Here is an 18,513-nt window from a genome sequence, read left to right on the forward strand (position 1 = left end):
ATTCCTCTTTATTAACTATTAAATAACTGATTTCCTTAGATTACCTATTGTATATAAAAAACCCCCCACCAAATCCTCTGACAAGTCAGAATCCTCACAGCCAGAGGTGTGGAAATTTAAAGAGAATCCATTTCTTTTTTCTTTTTTCAAGACAAGGTCTCGCTCTGTCGCCCAGGTTGGAGTGCAGTGGCAAGATCTCGGCTAACTGTAACCTTGACCTCCCAGACTCAAGCGATACTGCCACCTCTGCCTCCTAGTAACTGGGACTATAGGTGCATGCCACCAGGCTGGGCTATTTTTTTTTTTTTTTTTTTTTTGTAGAGCTAGGGACTCACTATATTGCCCAGGCTGGTCTCAAACTCCTGGGCTCAATTGATCCCCCCACCTCAGCCTCCCAAAGTTCTGGCATGAGCCACTGGCCAAGAGAATGTTTTTCTGATTTTTTGTTTTTTAATAAAACAGTCAATCCTAAGGTTTCCATAAGGCCTTGCTCATCACCTCTGCTCAGCTCTTTACAGCTGGTTTCAAATGGGCATCCTACAGTGGGACTCTGCACCAGGAATTTTGAGTGAGGAATCCTAGAGTCAGAAGACAGCTTGTATAGCCCAGGAGGGGCTGAAGGGCAGGCAGGCAGTATAGACTGTGAGCCCCGTGCCTGGGGCCACCCTCAGATGCCTGTGAGTTTGGTCAATAATTCATGAAGCCAAGGGCTCTATCATTAAATGCCATGGAGAAGTTGTCCCCCAAATTCTTGATGAAAGCATCCCAGGATCTGTCTTTGTCTTTCCTGTCCCTTCTCTCCCCAGCCAGCCTTACAGGAGAATGCGGGCAGGGGAGAAGCAAAGATCAACATTTCTGCCAATCTCACGAAGTTGGGTATGCATGCTAGGAACCAAGTATCAGAAAGGGGAGGAGGAGGAGAGGACTGCGGCTGATGCTGTGATCCTGTGTTTGGTGTTGACATCTGCCCACGGGACTCTGGTTTGGCCATTTGCACACAGCTTTTGAAAAGGAAAGGATATGGCTGGGGCAGTGGCTTACGCCTGTAATCCCAGCACTTTGGGAGGCCGAGGCGGGGGAATCACATGAGGTCAGGAGTTTGAGGCCAGCCTGGCCAACATAGTGAAACCCCATCTCTACTAAAAATACACAAATTAGCCCGGCATGGTGGCACGTTCCTATTATCCCAGCTACTCGGGAGGCCGGAGGTTGCAGTGAGCCGAGATCACGCCACTGCATTCCAGCCTGGGCGAAGGTTATTCTCTCTCTCACTTCTTGGGAAGAGGGAGACAAGACCATCTCAAAAAAAAGAGTAATTTTCTTTTTTCTGATTTAAGCATTAAGATAAAGAGTTTTGTAAAAGTGGAGAATGATTTCAAGCATCACTTGGGGAAAAAAGTGGGGCATTTTACAATTCATCTTTCCTTTCCATTACGATTTTGCTTTGAGATATGCATGGTCCTTCAAATTACCGTGAACCAGATGACCTTTAAGAAATCACATCATGTAATTATGGCAAGGAAACTAATGCCTCTCCACAAACTGGGTTTTCTAACATAAGTACACCTACAGGTTAGTTCAGCAGCAGCTATAATTTGAACTTTGTACAAAACATATGGCTATAATTAGTAGGGTTTTAGACACAAGAATGACCAGAGTGACAGTCAGTGTAACTGTGAATAAAGAGAAGAAATTATGAATAGAAGAGTGTAACTATTTAAAAGAAAGTAACTGAGAATATAGCATGCAATGCAAAAACAAGCTTAAGAAAAAACTCAAATTTATTTTTCAAAAATGTGATTATGGCAACAAATAAACTAATATGCAGTCCAGTTCACCCTACTGACAGTGAAATCATAGGGTCAGTGAAAAAGATGCAGTCCTCATCTATAAAGAATATTTAAAATGCCGCTTGTATCAAGACCTTCTATTATTGAACACTGTATGGCATCTTGCTTTGTAAAGAGAAAACACAGCCCTTATAAGTCCTTTAAACCAATCCAGCATTAACAGGACTAAAATTTACAGTAACTACTTTTGAAAGCTGTAAAATTAAAGCACCTATTTAAATTAAGATCAAGAATCTATGAGGTTATTATTCATGAGAATAAGAGCTGGATGAAACTAAATATTGCATTTCTAAGGAAAAAATTATAATCATGCACTTTATATAACTTACAAGGCAAATGGAATACTATTAAAAATGCCCTTCACAGCACACTGAAGTCTGAATTTAAGTAATACTCAACGGGAAAGAAACAGGCTCTGTTACGGCGCTGGCAGAGACATAAAAACACAAGGGTGTGACTGCTCAGGGCAACCCTTCCCGTCTATTTTTAGAGGTCTAAGACTCCAGCCTTAAATAGTTTTGATAATAACGCTTGTGGCATAACTCAGCGTGTAAGACACAGTCTGGGAGGAAACCAGTTCTTTTCCTGCTGTGCAACCTCGTTGACTGGTTTTTCCCTATTAATTCTGAGATCTTGCTTGTGGGACATGACGGTCGGTGGATCTTCAAGAATCTTTTGCTTCATTCTGTTGACTGGCTACCTCAGAACATGCAGAACTAAAATTAGATGATAAAGGAGATTAGTTTTCTAAAAAGTTCCTTCTTTAGCAAACAAACAGTCTTGCTTACTTGGAAGCAGGGAATATTACTTTCATTGGGAACAGAGGAACATTTTGTTGAGGAAAAAGCACTTTGGGTTCACCAAAATATCATGGAGACGGGTCTTTAAGACACTTCCATACTAGGAAGTAACAATTTCTTGTATCATCCATCAGGATGCTGAGGTGGCTCTGTCTACCCAAGAATAGGAAGCGCTGGCATCCTGTAGTGACTTAGGAGGGTGTTCAGAAGTTTCTATTTATGTAATAATGATGCATGTGGACACCCCGGATACCTATGCATGTATGTTGACACATACGTATCTAAAAACATACACAAACACAGGCTCACCTCAGAGTCTGATGAGACTTGCTTTCTCAAAATTACCACTTTTCCATTTCACTCCCAAAACTCAAAATCTAAAGGTTTCATATTTCAGTTTTCAGTAAAAAAACAAAACTGGGCAAACTAAATTACGTCAAGAAACAAAAGCAAAGTATCATGATGCCTCACCCTTCAAAAACAAAAGTATATTAAGACATTACAAAATGAAACCAGCATTTTTTATTATTTTCTTAGAAAAGGCGGCGAGAATCCTGAGTGGAAGGGATCTGAACTGACTTTCATGTCATGTACTTCGAGAAAAGGGTAGATGAGACTCAAGAATGATAATGAGACCAGTCCTGCTCCTCCCAACCCCCAAAAGATGGCATTTACACATCACGGAAACCTATGGGTCTAACAGGTTATTCTCTCAGTTCTTGGGAAAAGGGAGACAAGCCCCCAGCCAGATTCCTTTAGGGAAGAGTTCTCTGTTCCGGTGGCTGAAGCCTGCGGTGCGGGCTCAGCCAAGAGGCCCCAACCTGGCACCTCTAGACTCTGATGCGCCACAGAGGTCGGGGCTCCCGCTGTCACTTCCATTTTAGGCCAAACAGCTCCTGGGTGCAGCGACTCTTCCACCCTCTCTTCAGGGTGGGGAGAAACAGGGTGGCCCGGAGCCCGCGCAGCCCTCACGAACTCTCCCTGAGCAGCCCCAGCTTCCGCAGGGCCTCCCTGCGCGCCTCCTCCGAGGAGCCGCGGCCCGCGAACTGCACGGTGATGCCCTGGGGCCGGGGCAGGGAGTCTGCGCGGCGCCAGTCCTGGCCGCCATTGGGCTGCCGGGGCCCGGGGAAGCTCTGGCGGGCCCGCGTGCTGGGCAGGGCTGGGCCGGGGCGGAAGCAGAGGGACTTCCCGGCGGGCGCAAACGCGCTGGGTGCGCTCTTCAGGGCCTCGTGCGCACTCGGGAAGCCGTTCGCCAGCGCCGGGCCCCGCGGAGCCTGACCACCTGCCCGGAGACTCTCGGCCGGGCCCGGCAGGCCCTGGCCACGCGCCACCGGCTCCGGGGAGGAGCCACTCCCTGGGGACCCCTCACCCGCGTCCCCCGCGGCGGGGAAAGCGCTGGCGTGGCCGTGGATGGTGGCCAGCACCTGCGCCCTGCGCTCCTGCACGCTGACGGCCGCCCTGGACAGGGTCCTGCGGGGCTCCCGGGCCGCGCCGTTGGTGACGATGATGTTGCTGGGGAAGCGGGGGGCCCTGGGCTGCGCCGGGTGGCTGGACCCCGGGCCAGGGTCTCCACTGCGGGGCCCCCGGGCGGCCGGTGTCCTCCACTCCCCGGGCCGGCCCTCCCTGGACGGGGAGGTGGGTGAGAGGGCTTCGTTCCCTGCCAACCTCTCAGAAATCTTCTGCGCCATAACGAGGGGTGTGGGAACGGAGCGCAGGAGTCTGGGGTGCTCCACCGGCGGGGAGGGGGCGCGCAGCTCCCTCCTGGGGGGATCGGGGGTGTTGGGCAGGGGTGGTGGCGCGGGAAGGGTCTCGGGAGCCGGGGGGTCCAGAGGTGGAGGAGTCTCAGCATCTTGTTTCCTGTGCTCCTTCCCAGCAGGTGCAGGCCCTGGAAGACGAGGGAGGAGCCTGTGAGCCACCGGCCCACGTGAAAGTAAATGCATGAAGTTCCCTCTCGCTTAACTGAAAAAAAGCCTCAATCTGGACCTGACACCAACTTCCCCGGTGCTGCCTGTGAGTCAACTCCTCTCTCCCTGTTCCCGGGACTTGGTAAGGAGAAGGTGGTATGTCATGCTCATGACCTCACGTTGATACGGGACAAATCACGATAGCCCTGCAAGTCAGACAGTCCGCACCTAGGAGACATTCCGTCCATGTGGGCTGCTGAGGCTCCAGCCCCTTAGGCTGGGACAGGACGCAAGTAGTGACCAACTCATCAGGGGAGTTTACAAAGGGGAAATTGAGGCTAGAAAGTGTGTGGCACACACCGACACCAGCAGGTCTTTCGGGATGAGGGACATGTAGCTGTGTCACTTTCCTCTATGACAGAGAATTTAACAGGTCTGCCTCTGAGTCCTTACATAGCATGTATCAATCACAGATCACCTGGCACTGCTGTACTTATGCACCTGTCTCTCAATACAACACTGGGCCGGGCGTGGTGGCTCACACCTGTAATCCCAGCACTTTGGGAGGCCGAGGCAGGTGGATTACTTGAGGCCAGAAGTTCAAGACCAGCCTGGCCAACGTGGTGAAACCTTGTCTCTACTAAAAATACAACAATTAGCTGGGTGTGGTGGCGTGTGCCTATAGTCCCAGCTACTCCAGAGGCTGAGGAAAGAGAATCACTTGAACCTGGGAGGCGGAGGTTGCAGTGAGCTGAGATGGCACCACTGCACTCCAGCCTGAGCGACACAGTGAGACTCTGTCTCAGGAAAAAAAAAAACAAACCTGAAATTCATATCTTTTTATGTTCCTCTGTACTCTGTGGGCACTTAAAGTTGTTATGAATATGCCAGGTGTGGTGGCTCACACCTATAATCCCAGCAATCTTGGAGGCTGAGGTGGGAACACTTGAGCCCAAGAGTTTGAGACCAGCCTGGGCTGCATAGTGAGACCCCATCACTATAAAAAAAAAATTAGCCAGGCATGGTGGCACATGCTTGTAGTGCCAGCTACTTGGGAGGCTGAGGTGGGAGGATCATCTGAACCCAGGAGTTGGAGGGTGCAGTGAGCCAGGACTGTGCCATTGCCCTCCAGCCTGGGTGAGAGAGCGAGTTCCTGTCTCAGAAAAATGAAAGAAGAATTGTTATGAAAATATAACGTTAGAGAACTGATGGACAGGTGTAGCTGATTTTTCAAAAGACTGTCTTCCTTGGCATGACTACGTGATCTCACATTTTAAAAGGATCGGCTGGTTCAAATTACTTTTGGAACTCTATTTCAAAGCAGAAGCACAGTAAAAATGTACAGTACATTACTTCTCCTCTTTGAAGAGATGGCTGCAAACCAAGCTCCATATTTACATGGAATCCATAACCGTAGTATGTGAAGTTCTGAGTAATACATAGCCTTGCTTAAAAGACATATATGTGTACACACGTGCACACACTTTACTTCTAGTGGCTCAAGACAAATGACAGTATTTTATCCTTACCAGAGCAAAAAAATTTTTCCTAATCCCTTCCAATGTTAACCCCTTGGCCACATTTGTTCACAGTATCCTTTCCAATCAGGGAAAAAAACTGGCAGATATTTATCTCTGCCCATTTCCCTCCAGTTCAGGGATCCCCAACAACCCTGGTACTGGTCTGGCCTGTTAGGAACCGGGGCGCACAGCAGGACGTGAGTGGTGAGCGAGCGAAGCTTCATTTGTATCTACAGCCACTAACCATGGCTCGCATTACTAAGCTCCACCTCCTGCCACGTCAGCAGTGGTATTAGATTCTCTTTATTTTTTTGAGACAGGGTCTCGCTCTGCCACCCAGGCTGGAGTGCAGTAGCACGATCTCAGCTCACTGCAACCTCCACCTCCTTAGGTTCAAGTGATTCTCGTGCCTCAGCCTCCGGACCAGCTGGGACTACAGGTGTGCGCCAGCTAATTTTTGTATTTTTAGTAGAGATGAGGTTTCACCGTGTTGGCCAGGCTGGTCTTGAATTTCTGGCCTCAAGTGATCCATGGCACCCAGCCTGTAAAATAGAATAATTACCTGGAAGCCATTTCCAATTTTCTTTCTGTGCATGTATGCATTGTGTATTAAAAAAAACGTAAACTCCACTTATGTGCCCAGTTCATTCCATTCTTTCTTTTTTTTTTTTGAGACAGAGTCTTGCTCTGTCCCCCAGGCTGGAGTGCAGTGGCACAATCTCGGCTCACTGCAAGCTCTGCCTCCCGGGTTCACGCCATTCTCCTGCCTCAGCCTCCCGAGTAGCTGGGACTACGGGCACCCGCCACCACGCCTGGCTAATTTTTTGTATTTTTTAGTAGAGACGGGGTTTCACCATGTTAGCCAGGATGGTCTCGATCTCCTGACCTCGTGATCCACCTGCCTCGGCCTCCCAAAGTGCTGGGATTACAGGCTTGAGCCACCGCGCCCGGCCCATTCCATTCTTTATTCTAGTCCCTCTGGCATTTCCCTTTGCTGGACGATGAAACTGCCAAGGATTATTTTCCCCTAAAAAATCTGGTAAGACTCAACAACTTCTACTGGCAAACACAGGGGAACACAAAAGAAGTATCTCTGGGTCTCACAGACACCAGCAAACCACATCCCAGGGATGGCCTGTCTTCCCCCTCACCTGCTGCCTGGGTCCCCTCTGGAAGGCCGTCGGCTTCCCCGGCGCCAGGTGCTGGCTGCACTAAGTCAATGACATCTTCAGGCTCGGAGGGACTGGAGGTGCTCTCCTCCAGAGACGGGGAGCAGAGGCAGCACACTCCCCCATCACACAGCACTGGCTCCTCAAAGTCCTCGTCTAGGGAGTCAATCGTCTCCTCAAAAAACAGGAGGACATCCTTTTCCTCATGGGTGAGGTACTTCAGGCTCTCATCATCCTAGAGTACAGGTTTGGGGATTGGGAATAGAAGAGAGAAAACAAACAGTGGCTTCACTAAAGAGACAAAAGCTGAAGCAAAGTTGGGAGTGGTCCATAGCCCAGGGCGGAACTCACTGTGTCCTGAGAGTGCCCTGCCACACAGCGCCTGCGTGTGCCTCTCCACCACCCAGACGGAAGAGAACGTGCTCCGAAAGGCAGAGCAAATACAGAGCCTCAAAGCTGTTAATAACGGGCCCTCGCCTTGGGGTTCCTAGCAAGTCAATGACAAAAAGCACCCTTTTGGGAGCACACTGGAGAGCTGCAGTCAGCCTACTGCTATCCGACACACTTGTTTTTACATAATCACGGGAAACCTCTGCTTAAAGATGGTGGATTGAACTCACATATTTATCTCCTTTCTCACTAGAAACCTTACTAAAACAAAGGGATTTTTTAAGGCACAAATCACAACGACAAAATAACAGGAAGAGAGATGGTGGAGCATGCGTCATCTTTGGGGAACTTGAAGAATCCAAGAGCCAAAAGCAGGGCAGCCGGAGAGCAGGACAGGTGGAAACTGACTGAGAAGGCCCAGGAAAGCCAGTGACCCACCTGCTGCGTGCCGCAGAACTGCCCAGAAGCTCAGGCCCTGGAGGTGCTGAGCGGCTCTGGAAGTGTGGGCAAGGTGACGGTGAAGAGAGCTGAACTGTTTGAAAGTCTCTTTCAGAAGCAATGAGCTCATCCCGGCACAAAACTCGCCACTTACCCTCGAAAAAGGTGACAGAGGAACCCTGAAGTGGGGCCATGGAGCAAAGCTGATGGTGGAGTGCCGTGTTAACAGTGTGGGCTGTCAGTGCAGCCAAGTGACCGCCCTCCAGACGGAGGACTGTGCACGTCATCTCTGGGAAACCTGAGGAATCCAAGAGCCAAAAAAGGCTGATCCCAAGGGTTCCCTAGCAAGATCAATCCACAGGTAAAGATTACAGTCAACGAATGTAGAACTGCGCAGCAGTTTCTTACTGTCCTACTCTGGAGTATGTGCAGATATCGAATAACCACCGAGCATCTGAGGAAAACTGTTAACGTGAAACAGCTATCAAAATCAAAGGACAAAAAAGCAACTTACAGGAAACGAACTACGTGGAGTGATGGAAAACTTCAAAAAGGCTATCATCAGTTGTCAGATAAGAGGGGATACTGAATCCATAAACAGCATCATTTTTTTTTTCTTTACAGGACAAAAGAAGCCTTAGAAATAAAAAAAAAAAAATACTAACAGCAGAAAAAAATGAAAAACTAAATAAAAGCCTAAAAGATAAAGTTGTAAAATCAGAAAACTATCAAAAGAAAGGATAAGAAAATCAAAGGATAGATTTGGGAGGGCCACTGTGTGAATAATGAGAGTTCCAGAAAGAGAAATCAGAGAAAATGAGAGGAAGAAATTATAAAATAAAATAATTCAGGGAAATGCCCCTAAACAGGAACACGTGAGTTTCCAAACTGAAAGGGGTCCTTAGTGTACAACCTAATGAATAAAAATCAAACAGACCCATGCCACGGTATGCATCATTGTGACATTTCAGAATACTGAAAGCCAAGAAAAGATCCAGAAAGCTTCCCAGAGTGAAAACGCAGGTCACATACAAAAGATCAGAAATCAGAGTCCAGGTGCAGTGGCTCACGCCTGTAATCCCAGTACTGTGGGAGGCTGAAGTGGGTGGATCACTCGAGCTCCGGAGTTCGAGCCCAGGCTGGCCAACATGGTAAAACCCTGTCTCTACTAAAGATACAAAAATTAGCCGGGCATGGTGGCGTGCACCTGTAATCCCAGCTACTCAGGAGGCTGAGGCAGGAGAATCCCTTGAACCTGGGAGGCAGAGGTTGCAATGAGCCAAGATTGCACCACTGCACTCCAGCCTAGGTGACAGAGCAAGACTCTGTTTCAAAAAAAAAAAAAAATCAGAAATCAGAATTTGATAACTGCCTGTGTAAGTTATGTAAGAGAATAATATCCTTGTTTTTAAAATGTACTTCAGTATTGAGGGGAGCATTATGTAGCAACTACATTCAAATGGTTCAGAAAAAATAAAGAGTGTGTGTGTGTGTATAGAGAGAGTGCATGTTAAAATGTGGAAAAAATTTAAAAATTGGTGAATCTAATTAAAGGGTATGTGGGAGTTCTCTGTACTATTCTTACGACTCCATTAAGTTTGAAATAACTTCCAAACAATTTAAACAAACAAAAGATCAGGAATCAGAAAACAGCAGCAGACTTCTCAGCAGCAACACCAGAAGCCGGGAGACAATGGGGGCTCAAAACCCGGATAAATTCTGAACTGGAATCCTATACATAATCCGATTATTAATTAGAACTACGGAAGAATAAAGGTGTTTTTAAGTCATGCAAGGTCTTCAATCTGATCTCCCATGTCAGCCTTTCTGAGGAAGCTACTGCAGGGTAGTCAGGAAGGGTAGCTGTTCCTCTAAACACGGAGTAAACCCAGACAGAAGACACGGAGCCAGGTAACAGGAGCGTCCACATGAGAAAGCTGCAGGGAATCCTAGAATAATGAGGGCTCCCCAGGAAGCCACCTGTGCGCTCAGCAGGTAGTCTAGTTCACAGCAAGCCCAAGGGTGACAAAGGAAACCACGCAAGCAAAACCGAAACCATGATCAACCACAGAAAAACTAATGTGAGAGAAAGCATTTATCTATCATCTATGTACAGCAATATACACACCGACACCATAACAGAGTTGTTGTCTCAGATTGAAATTATGCATACTTAATACAGACACATGAAAAAAAATTGAAAGGATATATAGCAATATGTCAATAGTGGAGGTAAATAACCAATAGGTACAGTAAAGAGCTGTTACCTCCCACTGAGTAGGAAATGGAGGTGGTACATGCAGACTGATGCTTTTATAAATCTTATAGACTATTTGACTCTATAATACTATGAGCGTGGACTCTGCTTCTGCTGTACTTTTTTTTTGTGTGTGTGGGGGGAATGGTTTCACTCCCGTTGCCAGGCTGTTGAGTGCAGTGGCACGATCTTGACTCACTGTAACCTCTGCCCCCAGGGCTCAAGCGATTCTCCTGCTTCAGCCTCCAGAGTTGCTGGGACTACAGGTGCACGTCTGTGCCCTGCTAATGTTATTTTTTTTGTCTTATCGGAAGTGATTAAGAGCTGATGCATGTGGTGTAGTCTGATGCTTTCCACACTGTGATCTGAGAGGTATTCAAATGCCCACCTACCCAAAGCATCTAACTCCCAGGCCCACAAAGAGCCTGTGGTCTACACAATTTCAGAGACTATAGTTGAAAGCATAGTACACTGTTGTTTTGGGGATGAAAACACAAGAACACATGCAAATTTCTCAAGCTACCCTGGTCTTATTAGCTTAATCCTGAAAGAAGGATGGCTCAGGAAAAGGAAATACCTAGGCATGGGTTAGGTAGGCAGGCAGAACATTGCTAGGGAGGATAAGCAATGCGTATCTGTTGGATATAAACCTATGCACAATCGCCAGGTCTGAAGATGTGTGTCCGCTTGGGTGGGCGGACACAGCTTTCTGAAGTGGTTGTACTGACTGACACTTGCTTTCAGCAGGGCTGGTTGCCCTAGCGCCCCGAAGGAGAGGAATGCAGTCATATTTCACTGTGATTTTCAGTGTCATTTCCACGAAGACTAATGATGTTGAGCTTTTTTTTCTCCATAATACAGGTGAGTACTCCTCGTCGGAAATGCTTGGGATAAGAAGTGTTCTGGATTTTTTCACATTTTGAAATATTTGCATATACATAATGAAATATTGATGTTTCATATATGTCTTTTGTTGATTTTTTGGAGACTGTATCTTGCTCTGTTGCCCAATCTACAGTGCGGCGGTGCAATCACAGCTCACTGCAGCCCAGGTCTCCCCAGCTCAAGTGATCCTCCCACCTCAGCCTCCCCAGTGGCTAGAACTACAGGCAAACACTACCATACCCAGCTAATTTTTATATATTTTTTGTAGAGACAAAGTCTCACTATATTGCCCAGGCTGGTCTGGAACTCCTGGGCTCAGGCAATCCTCTGGCCTCAGCTTCCCAGAGTGGTGTTATTGTAGGCATGAGCCACTGTGCCCATTCTATAGTAAGTCTTGATATCTGGCAAAGTCCTCCAGTTTTGTTGGAGTTCTTAAAGTCTTCCTTAAATCTGTTTAGCTTTCTTAGTCCTTTTTTATTTCCATATAAATTTTAGTATCAGTTTGTCAGTTTCCATATTCACATAAACACACACATACCCCTGTTGTGACTTTAATTGGGATTTGCATAAAAGTTTCTCAAATTGGAGAGAACTGATGTCTTTGCAATCTTTTCTTGACCCATGAATATGGCGCATGGCTTCATTTATTTAGATGTGTGGTTCTCAATGTGTGGTCTTTGGACCAGAAGCAGCATCTGTGAACTTGTTAGAAACATTCTTGGGTCCCATCCCAGACCTGCTGCATTAGAAACTCTCAGGTGCTGGGCCTGTCAGTCTGTGTTGGACGCAGCCTCCAGGGAGTCTGATGCACTGACAATTTAGATGCACAGATCTGGCTCTTTAATTTCTCTCAATGATTTCTCATAGTTTCCAGCTAGACATCTTGCATTCCAGCGTAGACATCTTGCATCTACATCAGCATAGACATTTTCTGCCCTATGTCTTCCTAGGTATTTACTATGGCTCCGCCTACCCTTCACAGTTAACTTTCCACCATTCTCTCCTTTATATTCCTCAGGAGGCATGGCCAACTCTTTGGTAAAGGGCCAGCTGGTAATTATTCTGGGCTGTGCAGGCTTTAGGGTAGCAGCTACTCAACTGTACCAAGGAAAGGAATGAGCCTCACTTTTGTTACATTGAACTATGTTTACAAAAGCAAGGAGTGGGGGCAGCTATGGGTCACAGGCTATGGTTTTTCGCTTCTTGCTCCCTGCTCAAGTCCAACACTGGCTCTTCCTATGTCGGCTTCTAAGGCAGCGACGCCCATCTGTGCACTGCTGCATCTCACCTACTTTCACGGCCGGATTTCAAACCTCAGCCCACCCCCACAGCATCCCCTGAATCACAGCCACACACATGCACCTGCTAAGCACACAATCCAGTACCACAGTATAAATCATGTTCCTGCTGTCTAGAGCTTACCACCCAATGAGGGCTTCAGATAAGAACATCAGCAACTGCCCTAGAGTGTGGAACTCCTATGACAAGGTGAGCCTGGGGTGTGATGGAAACACAGCATGCATGTTACCAAGCCACACTTCTGGGGAAAGGGGTCTGTGCAGGAAAAACTTCAGAGAGGAAATGACATGTCAGTTAATAACCTGAAAGAACTGGATGAGAGTTAAGCAACAAGGAACAAGGCACAGTCATCCACACAGCATTTTGGAAAGATCACGTTGGTTATAGTGCAGAAAATACTGAATATGGGAAACAATTTATTATTATTTTTTAGGAGTCTTGCTCCGTCACCCAGGCTGGAGTGCAGGGGCACGATCTCAGCTCACTGCAGCCTCTGCCTCCAGGGTTCAAGCAATTCTCCTGCCTCAGCCTCCAGGGTAGCTGGGATTACAGGTGCACACCACCACACCCGGCTAATTTTTGTATTTTTAGTAGAGATGGGATTTCGCCATGTTGGCCAGCCTGGTCTCGAACTCCTGACCTCAAGTGATTCACCCACCTTGGCCTCCCAAAGTGCTGGGATTACAAGCATGAGCCACTGTGCCCAGCCTTGACCCAGCTGCATACTTGCTTTTGGTTTTGTTCTGTTGGTTCCCATCACACACTAACAAGCATCAACGGACCCTTGCTCGGATCCCCACGCAGGCCTCATACATTTCATCCCAGAGTTCCTCCACTCACGGTCTCACCTCAGGGTTCTTTCTTCCTCTGCTTACTTATTATTTGTATAAAACAAGACAAAAATCCCTTTTTTCTTTTTTTTTTTGAGACGGAGTCTTGCTCTGTCACCCAGGCTGGAGTGCAGTGGCACGATCTTGGCTCACTGCAGTCTCCGCCTCCTGGGTTCAAGCAATTCTCTGCCTCAGGATCCTGAGTAGCTGGGATTACAGGCGCCTGCCACCACGCCTGGCTAATTTTTGTATTTTTAGTAGAGACGGGGTTTCGCCAGGCTGGTCTCGAACTCCTGACCTCGTGATCCACCCACCTTGGCCTCCCAAAGTGCTGGGATTACAGGTGTGAGCCACCGCGCCCAGCCCAAAAATCCATTTTCACCGAGCCAGTTGGTGAGCAGCTAGCTTCCCAGGTCTTGGAAGCCTGAGATTCTCACATCCTCAACCTACCCGAGCCCCTCTAAGGTGTGGAGCTGGAGTGAGTGCTGGGCACCTGGTGTGTATCCCAAGCACCTTCTCTGTGGTCAGCCTGGCCTTGTGCCCTGAGTCCCAAGGCAGGGCCAGCCATGCTGTGGGCTGTCTGCTGCCTAATCCTGGGGGATGAAGCCACCCTCCACAGTGAACCCGGATCTGCCTTCCCTGGGAGGGGAGGAGAGGGGAGGCAGAAGCAGACAGAGCTGGTGGGGAAGGGATCAGGGCCTCAGGGTCAGAAAAGAGGCTTGTGGCCCTCGGTAGGGAGAATCCGTCTACCCCTCCCTCGAGAGATGCCCAAAAGAAAGAGATGGCCTGGGGGAGCAGGTCATGGCGGTGAGGGCAGGGGCAGGGATGGGCAGTGACTGCAAATGGGCCATGATTTCTTTTCAGGAGATGAAAACATTCTAAAATGGACTGTGGGGATGTAAACACACTAAATGCCATTGAATGTATAAACGGGTGAACTGTATGCTATGTGACTTGTATTCCAATAAAGCTGTTATAGTAAAAAATCCAAAAGCACAAGGCATTGCCTGGTGGTCCGTGGAGGCGGGAGAGCTGGAGCCCACAGTGGAGGCTCCTGCAGGGCTGGGTGCTATTGGAAGGGGCATTTGCTAATGACTCAGGTCCCTAAGAACTATGTACATAGGAAATGAGAAGCAAAAATAGCTGCTTTCTTGGGCAAGCGTGAGTTGGAGAAAGTGTAAGTTTGTCCCTGTTCGTTGGAAAGGTAGAAGAAGGCGGAGAGCAGAAAAGAAAATTCCCTTCTCACAATTTTTTTTTTTTTTTTTTGAGACAGAGTCTCACTCTGTCTCCCAGGTTGGAGTGCAGTGGTGTGATCTTGGCTCACTGCAACCTCTGCCTCCTGGTTCATGCAATTCCCCCACCTCAGCCTCCCAAGTCGCTGGGATTACAGGCTGCACCACCACACTCGGCTTTGTTTTTTGGTATTTTTAGCAGAGATGGGGTTTCACCGTGTTGGCCAAGCTGGTCTCAAGCTCCTGACCTCAAATGATCTGCCCGCCTCAGCCTCCCAAAGTGCTGGGATTACAGGCATGAGCCACTGTGCTTGGCCCAAATGATGTTTTTTAATGTACCAGTTTGGATTGTGGAGTAAATGGCAGTTCTTTAAGGCTACACATCTTCAGATGTTAAAAGAACAGGCTAGAAAACCATCCCTCACTTTTTTTTTTTTTTTTTTCTGAGACGGAGTTTCGCTTTGTTGCCCAGGCTGGAGTGCAGTGGCACCATCTCGGCTCACTGCAACCTCCACCTCCTGGGTTCAAGCGATTCTCCTGCCTTAGCTTCCTGAGTAGCTGGGACTATAGGCACCTGCCAACACGCTGGGCTAAATTGTTTATTTTTAGTAGAGATGGGGTTTCACCGTATTGGCCAGGCTGGTCTCAAACCCCTGACCTTGTGATCTGCCCGCCTCAGCCTCCCAAAGTGCTGGGATTATAGGTGTGAGCTACCACGCCCGGCCCATCCCTCACATATTCTATCCTACCATGCTGACTTCAAGAAATGACAAGTCTCTGAAGGAAATATTGCTTTGCTTCAAGAATGTGAGCAATGTATTTTTACCCTAATATATATGATATGATTTTGAAGAAAGAATTGCTAGTGCATTCAAACCAGAAAATTCAAAATGCTGAACATACTAAGGTAATTATAATGCACCAGAACAAGCCCCCACGTAGAGAACAAAGTCCCAGTCTAGCTGATCTCTGTTGACTCCTGCACAGAGATGGCAGAAAAAAGGTCTATCCAAGCCCCATTCAAGCTCTGAGGGCAGCAGCCCAATACAAAGCTAGATGACAACTTTTTAAAAAACTGCAACAGGTCGAGAAGTCAATAGTCCTAGATATTCCTATGCCAGCACAGATTTGGGACAGGAGTTTTGTTTTTAGAGAAACGGTAGAATAAAATCTTTGGTTGGTTGAACAAAAATGCTGAGAAGGCTTAAAATACGTGTACTGAAGTAACCCCTACCTAAAAAACAGCTGAATTGGCCAGGCGTGGTGGCTCACACCTGTAATCCTAGCACTTTGAGAGGCCGAATCACTTAAGGCCAGGAGTTCGAGACCAGCCTGGCCAACATGGCAAAACCCTGTTTCTACTAAAAATACCAAAAAAAAAATTAGCCAGGCATGGTGGCACCCACCTGTAATCCCAGCTACTTAGGAGGCTGAAGCAGGAGAATTGCTGGAACCCAGGAGGCAGAGGTTGCACTGAGCTGAGATTGTGCCATTGCATTCCAGCTCTGGGTGACAGAGCAAGACTCCATCCTGGGAAAAAAAAAAAAAAAAAGAAATTTAGTTTAACTGCAGACTAAGACAATTGTGGCAACTCCCTGTGAGGGATTAAAAAAATGTGAAGCAGCAGAACTCATCTCTAGTCTAGACCAAAAAAAAAAAAAAAAATCACAAAAAAGCTGCTGATGGCTAAGAAAATGTCTGGAGATGAGCCAGGTGTCTCTGAACCCCCGTGTCCTTGGTCGGCAGCCTGGGCTAGCTGGTACTGAGGTACTGGGCAGAGTGTGATGTGATGTCTTCTTACAAACACCACAGTTAGCTCTCTGACACTCGAGCAATGCTTTATTGATTTAATAATCCAACCTTATGAGAGAACCCCTCGGAGCTGAAACAGAAGAGGGGCAGAGAGAAGAAAATGCAGGCAGCCCCTTCCTGCGCAGCTTTGAGTGCCGCGCCCACTTCAGCAACCTCGGAAGAGAGACTGTAAATGCAGGTGGAGCGTCCCACAGTTTTGGGACAAAGGTTTAATTATGGTTTCTTTTTTTTTTTTTTAGATGGAGTCTCCATCTGTTGCCCAGGCTGGAGTGTAGTGGTGCGATCTTGACTCACTGCAGCCTCCGCCTCCCGGGTTCAAGTGATTTTCCTGCCTCAGCCTCCGGAGCAGCTGGGATTACAGGCATGCGTCACCACGCCTGGCTAATTTTTGTATTTTTCGCAGAGACGGAGTTTCACCATGTTGGCCAGGCTGGTCTCCTGACCTCAGATGATCTCAGATGATCCACCCACCTGGGCCTCCCAAAGTGTTGGGATGACAGGCGTGAGCCACCGCACCCAGCCAATTATGGTTATTTCTAGCTAGACATTACTGTCCTGTTTCAAGATGGCTCTCTTAAACCTGTACTTCTGGCAGGAAAGAGACACAAACCTATGAAGAATGAGATGCGTGCACAGTTTTGATTATAAAACCAAAGAATAATGGCTTCACAAGAGGACGGCTGGGCTCCTGGGCTGCCTTCAATGTCTTTAAACAGGTGATACAGATCTTGCTTTCTTCTCTCTCTCTCACAGAGAGATCTTGACTGAGACAGACATACCCTAAGTGTGCAGCATTTGAGGCGCTCCGAGACCCTCATGAGCTTGGGTCCTCCATGGCTGCCTCACCACTATATTGTGAGTTCCTAAAAGGGGGCAAACTGAGTCTTATCCCATCACCTCTCAGTTCTTATATGCAGTAGGCATTTATGAAGTGTTGACTGAATTGGCCTTTTAGAAAAGCTACTGAGTTACATTTTAAAGCAGCTGTTTGACCAGGATCATTTGGATTCCAGCTGGGTGAGAAGGCAGGATGAAAGGGCGGGGTTATGGCTAACGGGGTGGTGGCTCCCTTGAGGCTCCTCCGGTTCAGTGTCCCCTCCTGAAGTCACAGAGCAAACAGCACATCGGATTTCTAGCACACTCCTCAGACTTTGCTCTGGCCCGGCCACGTGGGAAGTCCCCCAGTGCTTGCCGCACCTTCTTAGTCCATGAGCCGTGTGTGGGGCCAAAGGTGTCAGGTGCTCTGGAGGAACAGGGTGGCCCAGGAGCTGCCGGCTGCTGCCTGGTCACAGACTGCTGTGTGACTTCAGGGCCATAGCACTTGTGGGCGTAGGGAGGGGGATTCAAGACAGTTCATCCAATATTAAATCCTAAAAACTCGTTCATAAATTTGGATCATTGTTTTTGCCCAAGCCAGAAGTAAAACAAATAAGAGGTAGATGTGGGATGTCCCCAGCCACCCTCACAAAAGCAGCCATGGTGTTCGAGCTCCGCTCCTTGAGAATCATGCGAATGGAGAGCTCTCTGCCCATTCCGAGCAGCCAAATCCTATTTTCTTCTAGAGGAAGCTTCAGGATGTGTGAAGGCAGACCCGACTTCAGACCTCATTCGGAGCGAGAGCCTGGGAACACTGGTGTGAGGCAGCACCGTGCCCTCGCCGTGCACCCAGGGGGTTTTGTGAGACGAGGTGAGCCCTGGAGACACAGGCCTCAGAGGGTGACGTTGGTAACCAAACACCCAGAGCCGCCTGCAGCAGCCATGGAGAGGAAAGCTGTCACATATGGATGTCTCCAGCCCTTCTCAGGCCTTTTATTTTGTGCCTGCATCACCTCTCCAGGTAGTAAACTCCACAAGCACACTCCTGACGTTGTCAGGAAGCACCGCCTTGCACACACATCAAAGCTGCCCTCTTATGTTTCAAATGAAAAGACATAATTCAAGGGACACCTTTGTGGCCACATATTCTAGGATTTGGACAACTCATTCTAGTTCTACCTATACCTTTCATTAAAAAATGTTCACAGGCAGGATTCTTTACCAGAAAAATGCACACACACAACTAGCCTCTTGAGAAATAAAAACTTCATGTTCACTGCCCTCTTAGAACAGCCTCAGTCATAATTGTGG

The 18,513-nt window shown here is 47.9% G+C and overlaps 1 protein-coding gene and 1 long non-coding RNA gene across 2 annotated transcripts in view; one reads left to right on the forward strand and one right to left on the reverse strand.

Annotated features, from left to right (window-relative positions):
- LOC105738215 overlaps positions 1 to 18,513 on the forward strand; it is a 42,541-nt gene that overhangs the window by 18,859 nt on the left and 5,169 nt on the right. Inside the window, exons 3-5 of the long non-coding RNA XR_001113963.2 lie at positions 4,524 to 4,660; positions 11,076 to 11,189; positions 16,982 to 17,102. This is a non-coding gene — a long non-coding RNA (uncharacterized LOC105738215). The remainder of the gene's footprint in view (positions 1 to 4,523; positions 4,661 to 11,075; positions 11,190 to 16,981; positions 17,103 to 18,513) is intronic.
- PROSER2 (proline and serine rich 2) overlaps positions 1,763 to 18,513 on the reverse strand; it is a 49,169-nt gene continuing 32,418 nt past the window's right edge. The window contains exons 3-4 of the mRNA XM_003257635.4: positions 7,226 to 7,478; positions 1,763 to 4,535 (exon numbers count right to left, since the gene is read on the reverse strand). Of these exons, the coding sequence (XP_003257683.1) occupies positions 3,619 to 4,535; positions 7,226 to 7,478 (1,170 nt within the window). The 3' untranslated portion in view covers positions 1,763 to 3,618. The remainder of the gene's footprint in view (positions 4,536 to 7,225; positions 7,479 to 18,513) is intronic.

Source organism: Nomascus leucogenys, chromosome 9, assembly GCF_006542625.1.
Source record: "Nomascus leucogenys isolate Asia chromosome 9, Asia_NLE_v1, whole genome shotgun sequence".
NCBI classification, from domain to species: domain Eukaryota; kingdom Metazoa; phylum Chordata; class Mammalia; order Primates; family Hylobatidae; genus Nomascus; species Nomascus leucogenys.